We start from the raw sequence: 18686 nt of genomic DNA, 5'->3' as shown, positions 1-18686 counted from the left end.
CATCTTGTGACGATGTGGGGGTGGCCATCTTGTGACGTGAGGGCGTGAGGGTCAATTTGCATATTGCCTCTTTATTATATAGGATACTAGAGGTCCGGTGAATGAAATTCGTGCATGGGGGGGGGTACCCTCAGCCCAGCCTGCACCCTCTCCAATCCCGGACCCCTCAGGAGATGTCTGATTGCTGCTTTAGGCTCAATCCCCGGGATTGGGCCTAAACCAGCAGTTGGACATTCCTCTCACAATCGGGACTGCTGACTCCTAACTGCTCACCTCCCTGCTGCCGGATTGCCCCTGACTGCCCCCCCTGCCAGCCTTATCACCGCTAACCACCTCTGCCTGCTGGCCTGGTTGCCCCCAACTTCCACCCTGCTGGCCTTTTTGCCCCTTACTGCCCCCCCCCACTGGCCTGGCCATTCCTTACTGCCCCCCTGCCAGCCTGGTTGCCCCTAACTTCCCCCCACTGCCAGCCTGGTCGCCCCTTACTGCCCCTTACTTGCCTGGTCACCCCCAACTGCCCCGTCTGCTGGCCTAGTTGCCCCTAACTGTCCCCCCGCTGGCCTGGTTGCCCCCAACTGCCCCCCCCCGCCAGCCTGGTCACCCCATGCAGCCTTCTGTTCAGTCGTTTGGCCGTCCCTCACTAACCCCCCTGCCGGCCTGGTCGCCCCATACAGCCTGCTGTTCAGTCGGTCATTACTGTTACTGTGACAGTGTCCTGGATAATTTGCATATTCTTCTAGTATTAGTATAGATTGTTGACTTAATAAAATTATAATATCTTCAAAGTGTCAGAAAGGATGGGTCTCTTCCTTTCTGTGTCCATCCTGATTTGGATCTCTTTTTTTTCTTTTTGTACATTATGGAATAGTTTTTTGCAAGTTGGAAGGCAACCAGGTACATTGGAAAATTCATTGTACTAAACCCAAGTACTATTCTGTTTCCTACTAATTGTGTATATAACCTTAATTTGTGTATTCCCTCAGTGTTTGCATCTGAAAAATAGATGGATTAGACAAGATAGTCTCTAAGGATCTTCCTGGCTCTTCCATTCTAAGCTATTGCAATGAAAATATATTAATAAACAACATATAAATCTTGGCAGCTAATTGAAAAAAATCCGTCACAGTTCTCGGTATAAATAAATGTGTTTTTTTTTCCATCTCAGGATGTAAGTGTTTAAAATTCAGCTTAGCTCATAATTAGTTCTAATTTATCTATGATCGTAAGAGAAGGGAATGTTGGATCATGACAATGCACAGATACTCTGTGCTCCTTACTAGGAAAAATAATTTCCACTTCCTTTCCTCAACCTATTACCAGAGCTATGAAAGAAAAAGCAAAATATTTTGGATTTCAGTTTTATCTTTGATTTCCCTTTCTGATTTTCTCTGGTGGAGGTATTGATGATCAGTGATGTGGTTCAGAAAGGCATCAAGCCTGAGTGAAAAGGCTCAAGGTTCACTCCCCCACTTGGATAATGTAGCTATGAATAGTCAAATGACTGTATTTGGAAGCCAGTAGCTTTAAAAGGGAGCAGGAGGAAAGAAAAAAACAATCATGCTTCAGTCTTAGAAGTGCTGGATGTATCTTTTGTTGCAAGGATAATTGCTCCAACCACTAGAATCCAAATCATGGTGCTAGATTGAAAGGGTTGGAGACAGTTAAGTAACTGTTTCTTACCAGGATTTGGGCAGTGATGTGCTGTCTTATACTCAAAGTATGGAGTATTTTAGAGACCCAGCAGCTGTGTAAGTGGAATTTTCTAGCCTCGTGTGAAGTAACAAAGGCCTAAATATATCTTATAGGAGGAAGTAAACAAAGGGCTTTAAATATCTCATTGCTCTTAGACTCTTGAGTGAGGTGATGAAAAAAAGAACATGTTTATTCTAAAAAATATTTATTTATTGTCTAAAATGTGCTAGGAATTGTCTCAAGTTCTGGGATTATAGCAGCAAAAAGTAAAATATATTTCCTCATAGATCGAACATTTTAGCAGGGGGAGACAGATAATATGCAAATACATAAACTAAACAGTATGTTAAAAGGTGATAAGTGCTACAGAGAAAAACAAAATAGGGAAATGAGATTAGGAGCATTGGTAGGCAGTGCTTGATTTGCAGTTTTAAATAGAGTAGGGAAGGCCATGCATTGGCACCAAAGTGCTAAGTTTAACCAAGTTAGTGTCTCCCATGCTGGAAATAGCTTTCCTTTTGCGGCATCAGTTGATTCATCTGAAATATGAGGAGAAATGAACTAGGGAAGTACTGGGGATTCCTCTTCAATTTTCAACTTTAGTTTTAAGAATGTAGGTTTGGAAGGATATAAAAAACCTGTACTCAGAAAATTATGACACTGAAGAAATAAATTGAAGAAGCATATACTATGTTCATGGATAGGAAGAATTAACATCATTAAAATGTCCATATTTCCCAAAGCCATCTGTAGATTCAACACAATTCTTATAAAATACCATAACTAGAACAAATACTCCAAAAATTTATGTGGAATCATAAATGACCCCAAATAGCAACAGCAATCTTGAGAAAGAAGAGCAAAGTTGATATCATGCAACCTGATATCAAACTATACTGCAAGGGCATAGGAATCAAAACAGTATGGTACTGGCATTAAGAACACAAATAACTCAACACCAAAACAACAACAACAACAATCCAATTAGAAAATATGGGCAAAGGACCTGGATAGACACTTATCCATAAAGGACACACAGAGAACAATAAACATATGAAAAGATGCTCAGCATCACTAATTGTCAGAGAAATGTAAATTAAAACCTCAATGAGCATTTCCGCCTACTAGAGAGCTAGAAAGGCTGAGCATCTCTCATGGGCTCTGACACTGGGTCATTTTTTGGCTGGAGAGGGCGACTGTGGGGGAGGGGGCTTGGTGCTCCCTCTGACCCAAACTCTTCAAGCCTTCTTCCATTTCTGGTGCCCCAGTAAAGGTTTGGAAAGTTTATTATTGAAAAAAAAATCAGGGCTTGAATTTTCAATCTTATTTTTCCTGATTTGGTGAGAGCACATTTTTTCATGGTGCAGCCTGGGGCAGGAATGCTTTCTTGCTGTGCTTCACATTCTGAGAAAAAGATTTGGCATCTGCCCCTCATACCACAGTCTCCCCAAGAGTGGTTTTTTAAATGTGACCTGGGATGCAGATCCTGGGAAAAGAATCTTGTGCTCTTTCCCCTCCCTGGCCTCCACCTTCTTCATGAGGCACCCCAGGTTGGGCTGGGGTGCTGGGGAGGGAGGTCTAAGGTCTTTCCCTGCCAACTTAGGACCCCCCCCCCCCATTATGTTCCAGGCCAGGCTGAAGCTACAGGCTAGCTTCACTCGCACGTTCACGCCCCCTACTTTCAGCCAGATATAGACCTGGGCCCTGCGTGAGCTTCCTGGGGGGACATTTCCATGATGAATCTTTGCTGGGGATAAATAACTAGAGCTAGTGACCCCCCCCAAAGAAAACACAGTGCGATATCATATCACACCTATCAGAATGGCTATCATCGATAAAACAACAAACAACAAGGATTGGTGAGGATGTGGAGAAAAGGGAACCTGTGTGCACTGTTGGTGGGAATGCAATTGGTGCAGCCACTATGGAAGAGTATGGAGTTTCATCAAAAAATTAAAAATGGAACTGCCTTTTGACCCAGCAATCCCAGTTCTCAGAATATATCCTAAGAATTCTGAAACACCAATCAGAAAAAATACATGCACATCTATGTTCATAGCAGTGTTATTTACAATAGCCAAGATCTGGAAACAGCCCAAGTGCTCATCAGTATGAGTGGATAAAAAAGCTGTGGTACATTTATGTAATGGAATATTACATGGATGTAAAAAAGAAGGAACTCTTTCCCTTGGATGGACCTGGAAATTATTATGCTAAGCAAAATAAGCCAGTTAGAGAAAGACAAATACCATATGATCTCATTTATATGTGGGATCTAACAAACAAAATAAACTGACGAACAAAATAGAACCAGAGGTATGGATACATGGAACAGTCTGATAGAGGTGAGAGAGGGGTGGGGTGGGAGGACTGAATAAAAGAAGGTGAATAGAGTAGCCAAAGAACATATACTAGTATAAATAGCCCATAGACACAGATGACAGAGTGGTGAAGGCCAGGGGAAGGGTGGTGAGGGCTGGATGAAGGTGGTCAAGAGAGGTGGGAAATAGGGGACATCTATAATAGTGTGAACAATAAAACACCCCCCCCCAAGAAAAAGCTGTGGTACATTTACACCATAGAATACCAGCTGGCCACAAAAAAGAAGGAAAGTTACCTTTGCAATAGCATGAGTGGATCTAGAGGGTATTATGCTAAGTAAAATAAGCAAGTCAGAGAAAGAAAAATACAATATGATTTTTTCCATATTTATATGGGCAATCTAATCAATAAAATAAACTAAAAAACAAAATAGAAACAGACTCTTAGATACAAAGAACAGATTGACAACTGTCAGAGAAGAGGGATATTGAGGGGGTGGGCTAGGTGAAAAAGGTAAAGGGATTAAGCAAAAAGAAAGCCCACCCACCAGGAACCACAGACACAGATAACAAACAGTATGGTGATTACAGAGGTAAATGGGGGGGGGGGCGATGACAGGTAGAAGAGGGCAAACAGGGGATCAATAGTGACGGAAGGAGACTTTATTTTGCATGATGAACACACAATACAATACATAAATGATGCATTATATAGAACTATAAACTTGAAACCTATACAATATTATTTACCCAGGCAACCTTCATAAATTTAATTAAAAACAAACTGCTTAATGGGTTTAGAATTGTTATTGGCTGACTGTGACCACCCCACAAACTTTATACATTGAAATCCTAACCTCTAGTACTTCGGAATCCTATCTAATAAAGAGGGAATATGCTAACTGACCCTCACGCTGTTGCAAAGATGGCGGCACCCACAGCCAATAAGGAGGGAATAGGCCAGTGGTCGGCAAACTCATTAGTCAACAGGGCCAAATATCAACAGTACAACGATTGAAATTTCTTTTGAGAGCCAAATTTTTTAAACTTAAACTATATAGGTAGGTACATTGTTATTAACTTAATTAGGGTACTTCTAAGCTGGCCTTTGCTAAAAACTCAAGGGGCCAAAGAGCCGCATGTGGCTCGCGAGCCGCGGTTTGCTGACCACTGGAATAGGCTAACTGACCCTCACGCTGTTGCAAAGATGGCGGCACCCACAGCCAATAAGGAGGGAATATGCTAATTGACAGCCACACCCTCAAAGATGGCATTGCCCACAGCCACAAGATGGCGGTGCCCAGTCCCCTCAGCCCCACCAGGGCAGCAGGTTGCTCTGGAGTCCCCCAGTCCCTTCAGTCCCCCAGCCTCCCAGGGCCGCCCGAGGCTCAGGTAACCAGCCAAGGCTTGCACTGCTGGCAGTGACAGCAGCAGAGGTGTGATGGGGCGTCACCTTCCCCTGATTGCCAGGTCACCTCCCACCACTGAGGGCTCTCAGACTGTGAGAGGGGGCAGGCCAGGCTTAGGGACCCTCTCTCCAGTGCATGAATTTTCATGCACTGGGCCTCTAGTATAAGTATATCTGGAGATAGGATCCTTAAAGATGTAATTAAGTTAAAATGAGGTTATTAAGGTGTGTCCTAATCCAATATGACTGATGTCCTTATAAGAAGAGGAAATTTGGACACAGATACATATAAAGGGAAGACCAGGGTTATATACAAACTAAGGAGAGAGTCCTGGGACAGATTCTTCCCTCATGGCCTTCAGAAACCAATCCTGCTGACACCTTGATTTCAGATTTCTAGCCAGAACTGTGAGAAAGTAACTTTCTGTTGTTTAAGCCACCCAGACTCTGATATTTTGTGGTGGATACCCTAGGAAACCAGTATGGGGGTTTTGCTTTGGTTCCACTCTCTTCTTGCTTGTAGAGTTTCTGCTAAGAAGTCGGGTGAAATTCTGATGGGTTTTCCTTTGTAGGTCACTTCCTTTTTTTCCCTGGATACTTTGAGGATTTTTTCCTAATTTTTGACAGCTTCATTACCAAGTGCCTTGGAGAGAGCTTCTTTGGATTGAGATAATTTGGTGTTCTGTTTGCTTCTTGGATTCGAGGATCTAGTTCTTTCCATAGATTTGGGAAGTTCTCATCCACTATTTGTTTTAATAGACTCTCCATTCCATACTCTCTCTCTTCCTCCTCTGGTATGCCTATGATTCTGATGTTATTTTTTATGGAATCAGAGAGGTCTCATAGGGCTATTTCATATTTCTTTATTCTCAGGTATTTCTCTTCTTCCCTCAGGATCATTTCTTGATTCTTATCTTCAATATCACTAGTTCTTTCTTCTAACTGTTTGGTTCTATTTTCTATGCTCATCAGTTCAATCTTAATTTCTTTAATTGCCTACTTCATTTCCAGGATTTCTGCTATATTCTTTTTTTAACAATTCAATTTCTTTGGAGAAATACTCATTTTGTACATTGATTTGTTTTCTGAGTGAGCTGAATTGCCTGTCAGTATTTTCTCGTATCTCATTGAGTATTTTCAGAACTGCAATATTGAAATCTCTGTTACTCAACTCGCATAATTCCATGTGTTCCAGCCTGTATTCTGAAGATTTTTCATTTTCTTTCTGGTCATCGTTGTTGTTGTGGTTGTTCATGACATTAGTTGTTCTCTCATTTATCTCTGAGGTCTTTCTACTCTGTTCCAGTAGATGGCGCTGAATTGCAAGATTTTTTGTTTTGTTTTGTTTTTTTCCTCTGTGGACTCACAGTTTTGAGCCTCTGCAGCTTCCGTAGGGCTGTACTGCCTCTGCTGCTTGGGGGTGAGGTTTGTTTTTCCCTCACAGTAATGGCAGTCCCTGACTTCCAAAAGTCTAGCCCAAGCACCTTTCATGGAGTTCAGTCACAGAGGGAAACTGTGTTTCTACTGCAACAGCTCTTGGCTTACAGACAGTACACACCTGGAAACAATCCAAGGGCAATGTGAGGTAAGACCTGGGAGTCTAATCAGTGGCAGGGCTCTGCAATCTACTTTCTTTGCCAGAAAGCCAGCAGCCAGGCCCAGCCTTGGGAAGCGACTCTATAAGGAGGTTGTCTGCTGACTCGCAGCTTAGGCATGCAACTCAGATCTCATTCACAATGTGCCCCTAAGGTTTAGACACTCTCTCATTGTTTGTGTGTGTGACCACACAATGCTTCCACTCCAGTGGCTATTCCAACAGCCAGCCACTTGTTGGTTAGCTCTCTATTGGTTCAGACTGGCTGAGAAAATTGCTGGTAACTGCTGCTGTCAGTTCCCAGCTGCACTGTGGACAAGCTGCTGTGCTGTAGCCATGTTTGGCTTCTCTCCCTTCTCTCATCTCCCTGCTTATTCCAAGGAGCTCACCTTAGTTGTTCCAGTGTGCAGGTCTCTCAGATGTGCATCTGTGTTGAGCAGGGACTTCTTTGTTGAATTATAGGTGGTTAGTTTGTTGAAAAGTTAGGGGGAGAGGATAGATGCACCCTTATGCTGCCATTCCTTTGACATCACTCCCGAGCCATATTCTATTGTGTATATGCGACATTTATTATTTATCCATTTATCAATGGATGGACACTTAGGTTGCTTCCATATCTTGGCTATTGTAAATAATGCTGAAATAAACATATATATGTCAGCTAAAATTTGTTAAAAATAACACTGGCCCAGCCAGTGCGGCTCAGCAGTTGCACATTGACCCAGGAACTAAGAGGTTGCTGGTTTGATCTTTGGTTAGGGCACATGCACGGGTTATGGGGTTGATCCCCAGTAGAGGGCATGCAGGAGGTAACTGATCAATGATGCTCCTCTCTCTCATCCATGTTTCTATATATCCTTCTCCCTACCTCTCTATAAAAATCAATAAAAACATATTAAAAATAAAAATGAATAAATAAAAATAACTGAATAAATAACAGAAATAATCTATTAATTTAATTATAAGCAAATCTTGGTAAAATCATCTTAAAATTAACAGGATGTTAATTTTCACATGACACAAGGAGCAAAAATTGTATCCATTAAATCCGAAGTCCAGCCCAGCCAGAGTGGCTCAGTGGTTGAGCATCAACCTATGAACCAGGAGGTCACAGTTCGATTTCCAATCAGGGCACATGCCCAGGTTGCAGGCTCGATCTCCAGTATGGGGCATGCAGGAGGCATCCAATCAATGATTCTCTCTCATCATTGGTGTTTCTTTCTATCTTTCCCTCTCCCTTCCTCTCTGAAATCAATAAAAAATATATGTTTAAAAAATTCAAAGTCCTTATATTGAGGTCCACAAAATCCAGCGTTTACTGCAGTTTTATTAAAGAATTCTGGCTTCTACAAGAGCATTTTCAGAAAACAAAACAATGCCAACAGCGGGTTGTTGTACTAGGCTACCAGTCTATATTGAACACAAGTGTTCTGGGAGCTCATGGAAACTCCTCCCTGTCTTCATACACACAATTTTCTATTCCCAGGCCAAACTCAGGTTCAGAAGACAGTTTATTAGCCTTTAATAGTGATGTGAATGGTAGAAAGTTGAGGCAGAAAATTAAGGGAAATACTGCTGTGTAATAATAATAATAAACAATGGGTAAGTAATATCTTTTCAGTGTGATACGTTCTGTAGTTATTCCCGTTATACATATGAGACAGTTGTGGAAGAGTTAAGTAAAGTCCCCATGGTTATCCTGTATAATAAAGAGGTAGTATGCAAATTGACCCTTACGCCCTCACATAAGATGGCTGCCCCCATGTGGTCAAAGATGGCTGCCACAAGATGGCTGGCAGGGGAGGGCAGTTAGGAGTGACTGGGCCAGCAGGGGAGGCAGTTAGGGGTTACCAGGCCAGCAGGGGAGCAGTTAGGCATCGATCAGGCTGGCAGGGGAGTGGTTAGAGGGTGATCAGGCTGGCAGGCAGGTGAGCAGTTGGGAGCCAGCAGTCCTGGATTGTGAGAGGGATGTCCAACTGCCGGTTTAGGCCCGATCCCCTGAGGGGTCCAAGATTTGAGAGGGTGCAGGCTGGGCTGAAGGACATCCCCCCCACACCAATGCATGAATTTCATGCACTGGGCCTTTAGTATAGATAATAAATAGAACTGAGTCACAAATTTAGGTGGTCTGCCTCCACATTTGGTGTTCTTCAACTCTGCACTAGATATGATGAATTGGAATTTTTCAAATCACATAAGGTTTCAGTCAACAAACATTTGTGGCATTGTTTACTGACTTGTTTGGGCTCCCATAGCTTTTTTTTTTAATACTTTTTGTAACATTTAACATACTCAATGAAATCATTTGTTGATGTCTGCTTCTCTTGCTAGACTGTGAGCTCTATGAGGGCAAAGACCATGTCTGAAGCTTCTGTTTCATATATGGCATCATTAACCTAGGAAATGACATACTTCTTGAATTGGCCATGGGGCAACCTTCTGCTATGTGCTCTGGAGTGGGGGTATACAGGTGAATAAACAGTTCCCAACATCAGAGAGCTTCTAGTCTCTGAGATGGCCAGACATAGGAAAGATGGCCATTCACCATAAGGCAGAGTGAATTGAGACCTATAATTATGGTCTCACAGTATATTGCTGGAACCTCAGAGAAAGGATCAATTAATTATCAATAAACCTGAAATAAAATGTTTTGGGTAATATTGCTATGAAATGTAATGTAAAATAACACCACCACTCAATGCAATTTAACTTTAGTTCCATTTTAGCCACTTGCTTGGACATTTTGGCACTTGGACATTAGCCCTGGACTTGGAAAAAACACAAACTATACTTCATAGATGTAACATTGAGGTTAGGCAGACACAAGGTTGAATCCAATCCCTACCACTTATAAGCTATCTGACTCTAAACTTCAGTTTTCTTTTTTGTTTCCTCAGTTTTCTGAATTGCTGAAAGAGGTATAATAATACCTACCTGGTAGAGTTGTTGTGATGATCCAGTGAGTTAAGACAAGTAAAACTGTTAGCATATTTAGTAGGTACTCAATAAATAGTAGTTTCCTTTCACTTTAAACAATTGACAATAAATATTTTTGTTTTCTGGCATATTTAGTTGCACTTACTTATTTTGAAAGGCGATTTATTATCAAGGAATATAACTGAAAATATGCCTAAGGGTATTGCACAGGTCACCTGCAGCCTTAAAAATGCTGCCTAACAATCTAGGTCCAAATTGAGCAACAACATCACATATATCAAACATAGGACTTCTATAAAGAATAAGCAAAAAACACAACTCAAAAAGAAGACAAATACTCCCCTTCCCCAAAGTTACAAAGATTTGAATAGACACTTTTAAAAAATGTATTTTTATTGATTTCAGAGGGGAAGGGAGAGGGAGAGAGAGATAGAAACATCAATGATGAGAATCATTGATAGGCTGCCTCTTGCATGCCCCCTACTTGGGATGGAATCTGCAACGTGGGCATGTGCCCTTACTGGGAATTGAACCATGATCTCCTGGTTCATAGGTCGATGCTCAACCACTGAGCAACACTGGCTGGGCTGAATAGACACTTCTTAAAAAAAGTTATATGGATGGTCAATAAGCACATGAGAATATGCACTACATTATTAATCACCAGAGAAATGCAAATTAAAACCCCTATAATATATTCCTACACACTCATTAAATTTGTTATACTTTAAAAGACTGATCATATGAAATGTTTGCAAGAATGTGGGACAACTGGACCTACTATTCATTGCTAGTGAGATTGCAAAATGGTCCAAACACCTTGGAAAATAGTGTCAGATTGTTAAAAGGTTAAATATATGCCTACTATATGGCCCAGTCATTACACATCCTATATAATAAAAGGCTAATATGCAAATTGACCAAACAGCAGAATGACCAGTCACTATGATGCACACTGACCACCAGGGGGCAGATGCTCAATGCAGGAGCTGCCCCCTGGTGGTCAGTGTGCTCCCACAGGAAGAGTGCCACTCAGCCAGAAGTCAGGGTTATGGCTGGTGAGCACAGTGGTGGTAGCCTCTCCCACCTCCATGGTAGTGGGACATCCCCCAAGGGCTCCCAGACTGTGAGAGGACACAGGCCAGACTGAGGGACCTCCCTGCCCCCCCGTGCACAAATTTTGTGCACCAGGCCTCTAGTCTAAGATAAATGGCAATAAATGTTCACATGAAGACATGAATGTTTATAGTAACTTTTTTTTATTCTTTATTGTTTAAAGTATTACATATAGTATTACATATGTCTCCTTTTCCCCCCATTGACCTCTCTGCGGCCATCCCCACTCCCCAGCACATGCCCTCACCACCCTAGTGTCTGTATCCATTGGTTATGCTTATATGCATGCATACAAGTCCTTTGGTTGCTCTCTTATTCCCCCCACTCCTCTGCTTTCCCTCTGAAGTTTGACAGTATGTTCGATGCTTCTCTGTCTCTGGATCTGTTTTTGTTCATCAGTTTATGTTCATTATATTCCACAAATGAGTGTGATCATGTGATATTTATCTTTGTCTGATGGGCTTATTTCACTTAGCATAATGCTCTCCAGTTCCATCCATGCTGTTGCAAATGGTAAGAACTACTTTTTTACCGCAGCGTAGTATTCCATTGTGTAGATGTACGACAATTTTTTAATCCACTCATCTGCTGTTGGGTACTTAGGCTGTTTCCAAATCTTAGCTATTGTAAATTCTGCTGCTATGAACATAGGGGTGCATATGTCCTTTCTAATTGGTGTTTCTAGTTTCTTGGGATATATTCCTAGAAGTGGGATCACTGGGTCAAATGGGAGTTCCATTTTTAGTTTTTTGAGGAAACTCCATACTGTTCTCCACAGTGGCTGTACCAGTCTGCATTCCCACCAGCAGTGCAGGAGGGTTCCTTTTTATCCACATGATCTACAGCACTTGTTGTTTGTTGATTTGTTGGTGATAGCCATTCTGACAGGTGTGAGATGGTACCATTCTCATTTTGATTTGCATCTTTTGGATGATTAGTGATTTTGAGCATTTTTTGATATGTCTCCTCGCATCTCCATAGTAGCTCTTATTCGTAATAGCCAGAAATTGGAAACAACCCAAATATCCATGAACAGATGAATAGCTAAACAAAATGTGATTATATCCAAACAATGGAATATATTTTTGAAATATAAAGGAATGAACTATTGATGTATGCTATGACAGGCATGTATCTCAAAATCATTACTTTGAGTGAACAGAGCCAGGCATGAAAGAGTATATACTATGTAATTGAATTTATTTTAAAATTGTAGAAAATTTAAGCTGATCTCTAGTGAAAGTAAGCAGATTATTGGTTGCCTGGGGGCAGGGTTGGAGGGACGGATTACAAAGGAGCACTAGGAAAGTTTTAGGGGTGATGGATATATGAATTGTTTTCATTGAAGTCATAGTTTCATGTGTGTTAAAACTGATAGAATTTAAATATGTGCTGTTTTATTTTAATTATACTTAATTAAGTTATATTTAATTACTATACCATCTTAAATATTTATTTCTTGCTCATGCAATTGTGCATTGTCTGGTGTTCTGCTGAATTAGGCTGGTTCTGCTGGGTTTCACTTGAGCCTGTGGTGTCTAGGTCTGTTCCAGTTGTCATTCCCCTTGGAACAGTAGCCTACCTAAGTTCAGCTTTGTTTTAGTGATGGCAGAAAAGGAAGAGATTGAACAAGAACATGAAATGTTTATTAAAACTCCAAACTGAAACCAGTGCTGTATAATCTCAACCCAAATTCAATTGGCTAAAATCAATTATATTGTATATCAATAAAATCAGATATAGATGTAGGTGCTCAATAAGTGTGTATTTGGCCAAATCAATCACCAAGCTCCAAATCAATGGGGTGGGCAAATAGACTTTTTGCACTATATTGGGTAGTAATGAAAAGTAATTGTAAACAATGATTCAATATATCACAGGTATGTACTTTGGAAAGCCACATTACACGCATTTTCCCTTCCAAGAGGTAACAACCTACACCTAATTTTGTGTGTCTTCCAGTTTTGTGTATACATAAATACCTATTTTTCTTCTTTTATACCAATAGTTATATCCTATACATATTATTTTGTATTTTGCTTTTTATTTTGAGACTATATATCATTATATAGTTTCATTTTTTCTGCTTTACTGCTGTGTATACCATCATATGTATATCGAATAATTTAATCAGTCCCTTATCAATAGGCATTTGGTTGTTTCTAATAGTTTGCTATTACAGAAAATGCAGCAGTTGGCCTTACATATATATCAATATACTCATGTGGAATGTGAAATGTTATTTAGATACATCTGATAACTAATTGAAAAATTCTAATAGCAACAAATTTTATCTTGGTTCAGGTCTTGCCCATAAAGAGATCATGATGAAACCAGAGATGAGCATCCTTGGAGATCAAGTGATAATCCAGGCTGGTGAAACATTTGACATAACCTGCAGGTAACAATATCAAGGCCCTTGAACTTTTCCTGATTAAAAGACCCATGGTAGGGAGTTCAGAAAAGTTGAGTCTTTGATCACACTCCAAATTTTTTTTAAATATGTTTTATTGATTTTTCACAGAGAGGAAGGAAGAGTGATAGATAGTCAGAAACATCGATGAGAGAGAAACATCGACCAGCTGCCTCCTGCACACCTCCCACTGGGGATGTGCCCGCAACCAAGTTACATGCCCTTGACCGGAATCGAACCTGGGACCTCTCAGTCCGCAGGCTGATGCTCTATCCACTGAGCCAAACCGGTTTTGGCAACACTCCAAATTTTTTATTTCTTTTACAACAGTAGAGGATAGGTTCTGAAAAGTCAGGTTCCTTGCTACTGGTTTTCAAAAAGTATACTTCTCTGGGTGGAGCAGGATAGCTTTTCAGCTGGACCCAGGTATCTTTGTCTTTGGCTCCCTTATTTATATTATTACCTTTTTCAACATTTCATAAAACTAAGTTGACTGTTAAAGTCTTTAATATGCCAAAATGTATGTTAATTCTCTTGGCAAGTATCTGCTCTTAACTTGTCTGTTTACAGCAATGCCAATAGCACACGGTATGTGCCCCTGTAGACTCTCCTTTGTCATGGTTACATTTTTGAACTCTTAAATAGTACCTATTTCCTTGATATCTACAGTGTCACATTTCTTTCATTTTTTGTTGTTTTTTTTCTTTTTCTTTCTTTTTTTATTGATTAAGGTATTACAAATGTGTGGTTATCCCCCCATTTTCCCCTCACCCCCCAATCCTACCCTCACCCTCACCCTCTGTTGTCTGTGTCCATTGGTTATGCTTATAGGCATGCATACCAGTCTCTTGATTGATCTCTCCCCCTTACCCCACCCTCCCCTACTTTCCCTCTGAGATTTGAGCATCTCATCAATGCTTCTCTGTCTCTGGATCTATTTTGTTCATCGGATTATGTTGTTCATTATAATCCACAAATGAGTGAGATCATGTGATATTTATCTTTCTCTGACTGACTTATTTCATTTAGCAAAAGGCTCTCCACCTCCATCCATGCTGTTGCAAATGGAAGGAGTTCCTTCTTTCTTTTCTTTTAATATATATTATTGATTTTTTACAGAGAGGAAGGGAGAGGGATAGAGAGTTAGAAACATCAATGAGAGAGAAACATCGATCAGCTGCCTCCTGCACACTCCCTACTGGGGATGTGCCCGAAACCAAGGTACGTGCCCTTGACTGGAATTGAACCTGGGACCCTTGAGTCCGCAGACCTACGCTCTATCCCAGCCATGGGCAAACTATGGCCCGTGGGCTGGATCCGGCCCGTTCGGCTGTTCTATCCGGCCCGCGGAGCCGAAAGAGTGGAGGGTTCTCTTGCTCTCCCCTCCGCTCCTTCACCAGCAGCAGTGTTAACATGGCAATGTCGGGAAACACGGCCGCAGCTCCATCTTCTGAGTGGGCGGATTTATATCTGCCCATTCATTAGAAGGAACAACCTCTCAATCTTCCAGAGGCTCCTTGTAATGCCCACGGACGCATCTCCCAACATCACCCTGGGAATGCGTAGACACGTTATCGTGGTGATGTAGGGAAACACGCCCCTGGAGAGCACAGTATCAGAGCCTTTCTGAGGTAAGATTAAGAGCTCTACTCAACACAATTTTTTCCTGTTCCCACATTCTGTACATCACAATGACTTATTAATAAAACAACAAAGACTTTCAGCTTTTAGGGCTTGTATCCACTGCAGTTTTTTTTCCCACTGCGGACGCGCACAGCAGGGAAAAAGACACACAGAGGACATGTCACACTAGCCATGCTGCGGCTGCATTTTTTTGCTGATACGGATGCGGTATCAGTAACGCTACTGTGGCCACTAACCGCATGTGTTAGCGGCAAAACAAATGCATTTTGCACTGCGTTTGCTTCTCCCTCTTGCACCTGTAAAAATGCGTGCTACAGGGCATTTGTGTTAACATGCACCACTGCACATTAGCATCAACGCAAACATGATGGAAACCTGTGTACCCTGCATTAACCCTAGCTGCGCTGCATTGCAGTACTGCACCACACTGCAACGGAAGCACGGCTAGTGTGAACGAACCCTAATTCAGTGGGTTGAACTAAAAGATTGTATAGAAATATGATGAACTAAAGATTTTATTACAAAATCACTTAATTTCAGGGTTTCAGAAGTAATTGGACAAATGAAAAACTGAAAATCAAATGTTCATATCTAATACTTGGATGAAACCCTTTCCTGGTAATGACAGCCTGAAGTCTTGTACTTAGGGACATCACCAGATGCTGGGTTTTCTCCTTTGTAATGCTCTGCCAGGCTGTCACAGTAGGGGTATATATATAAATATCCTGCCATTTCCAGCTTTTAATAAGAAAAACTGTTGCAATGGGCATTTAAAAGTGGCACTTGGTTGTTTTTATAGAGTCCAGTGGATGCAATCTGACATTGATAATGGGCTCTTTCACACTATGTGCACTGCGGCTGTTTTTTGCCAGTAACGGAAGTGCTAGTGGTAACTACTGGTTACCCATGTTTTGCACTGCCCTAGCACCTCCCATACAAGTGTGTCTGGAAGACACAGCAATGTGCAGCTATGTGTGTTACCATAAACAAAGGGTCTGTGTGAAAGATACACAGGTTTCCTATGGAGGAAAGGGGTTGTTCTCTATGGTCAGGGTGTGCCTCTGTCCCATGTCTGAACTTTTTCAGATGATTTTGTTATATATATATTTTTAGAAGACCAAAAATGTTATAGTAGAGCAAATTTAATCACTTGTTTTTATACTTTACTGTCTTATTTTAGTAAAGAATTTAATAAGAGAACGGTACTGTTGGTTTTAGCCCAGTATTAAACATGAGTGGACCAAAGAAAAGGAAAGTGGACAGTGAATGCCGAGTGTTTAAGAGGGAGTGGACAACAAAATATTTTTTCACCAAAGTCCGATCAATGCTGGTATGTCTGATATGCCAGGAAACACTTGCAGTCTTCAAAGAGTACAATCTCAGCCGTCACTTTGCCACAAAGCATGGCAACTATGCTAGCAAGCAGTCACCTCAAGAATGGGAGGCTACTGCACAGAGGTTGATGGCTAAATTACAGGCTCAACAAAATGTCTTTCACAGACAAACTGCAATTCAAGAGACAACTACCAAAGCAAGTTTTATGCTATCATTCAAATTAGCAAAAGCTAGCAAACCTCTCTCTGAAGGCGAGTTTTTGAAAGAATGTATGATAGAGACAGCAGGTCTCTTGTGTCCAGAGAGCAAAGGCAAGTTTGAAAAACTCAGCTTATCGCGCAGGACAGTGACTCGTCGAGTGGAACTGATTGATGAAGACTTGGCCAGCAAGTTAAATAGTAAGGCAGAGTTCTTTAAGTTTTATTCACTAGCATTGGATGAAAGTAATGACGTAAAGGACACTGCTCAGCTCTTAATTTTTATCCGAGGGATTAGTGACAATTTTGAAATTACGGAGGAGTTTTTAGCCATGGAGCCACTGAAAGGAAAAACATGGGGAAAGGACTTGTATGACCGGGTGTCTATCGTCATCGAGAAAATGAAGCTACCATGGAGTAAACTTGCTAATGTCACGACATATGGATCTCTAAATTTAACTGGAAAAAATGTTGGACTGCTAAAAAGAATTCAGGATAAAGTGAAAGAGGAGAACCCTAACCAAGATGTTATTTTTCTTAACTGTATTATTCACCAGGAATCATTGTGCAAGTTTATATTACAACTTAATCATGTTGTTAATCTAGTCGTAAAGCTTGTTAATTTCATTCGAGCAAAGGGACTTCAGCACCGTCAGTTTATTAAGTTTCTGGAGGAAACTGATGCGGATCACCACGACTTACTTTACCACTCTCGTGTCCCCTGGTTGAGTTTGGGCAAAGTTTTCCAACGAGTGTGGGAGCTCAAAGAAGAGATTGGTGCATTTTTGAAATTAAAGGGGAAGTCTGACGAATTTACTGAGCTGAGTGACAAGAATTGGCTGTGTGACTTTGCATTTGCTGTGGATATATTTTCACATTTGAATGAGCTAAATGTGAAGCTACAGGGAAAAGATCAGTATGTACATGACATGTACACTAATGTGAAAGCCTTTAAATCGAAGCTGATTTTCTTTTCCAGACAAATTTCAGACAAAGTCTTCACTCATTTTGCCACACTAGCCACACAGAAGGAGACCATCCAAAACGTGAAGAAATACAGCAAATCACTGGATGACCTGCATGCAGAATTCTGTCGTCGGTTTACTGATGTTGAAAAAATTGACCAGTCACTTCAACTGGTGGCCTGTCCTTTGTCACAAAACCCTGAAACAGCACCAGAAGAGGTGCAACTGGAACTCATCGATCTTCAGTCTGACTTTGTCCTAAAGGAGAAATTCAGCTCTCTTGAACTAAGAGACTTTTATGCTTCGCTTAATAAAGCCACTTTTCCAAACATCTGGAGGATGGCACAGAAGATACTAGTGCTGTTTGGGTCAACCTATGTTTATGAGCAGACATTTAGCGTCATGAACATCAACAAAGCCCCTCACAGATCCAGCTTAACTGACGAACACCTCAGATCTATCCTGAGAATAGCCACAACAAAACTAACTCCAGACTTTGATGCATTAGCTAAGAAAGGAGACCAACAACACTGTTCCCACTGAAGTTGATGTTTTAAAGACCAAAAACCTTTCAACCCAGTCTACATTGCCATCTACATCTACGTCCCGGGCATAATTTGGAAGTTGCACTAAAGAAAATGTTTAATTTACTGTTTACACATTTTGTTCTTTTCTATTTGTTTTAGTTTTAAATTATTTTATTATATTTAAGTTTAATTTGAAAGGCTTTTGTACCTTTCCTTTGTTAGGCAATTTTATTTTGCCTTTGCCATCTTCAATATAAGGTATGTTATTGTGCTATGATTCCTCCATTTTTTGAAGTTTCAAATTATAATAATTAGTGTTTACATTCTTCTTGTTAAAATGTTTGAAATGAATAAAACTATTGAAATAAAGAAAAAAGACCGTACCCTTTTATGTAATGATGTTTACTTTGAATTTATATTAATTCACACAAACACTCCATCCATGCTTTTGTTCCGGCCCTCCGGTCCAGTTTAAGAACCCATTGTGGCCCTCGAGTCAAAAAGTTTACCCACCCCTGCTCTATCCACTAAGCCAAA

General features: G+C 40.9%; 1 protein-coding gene across 1 annotated transcript in view; it reads left to right on the top strand.

The window, feature by feature from the left end:
• LOC308239277 (vascular endothelial growth factor receptor kdr-like) overlaps positions 1 to 18686 on the top strand; it is a gene marked incomplete at both ends in the record, with an annotated part of 686009 nt that overhangs the window by 34567 nt on the left and 632756 nt on the right. The window contains one exon of the mRNA XM_080652065.1: positions 13373 to 13469. Within this exon, the coding sequence (XP_080508191.1) occupies positions 13373 to 13469 (97 nt within the window). The remainder of the gene's footprint in view (positions 1 to 13372; positions 13470 to 18686) is intronic.

This window comes from Plecotus auritus (genome assembly GCF_963455305.1).
Source record: "Plecotus auritus genome assembly, chromosome: X".
Classification (NCBI taxonomy): Eukaryota; Metazoa; Chordata; class Mammalia; order Chiroptera; family Vespertilionidae; genus Plecotus; species Plecotus auritus.
This window is presented reverse-complemented; position numbering and strand designations above follow the sequence as displayed.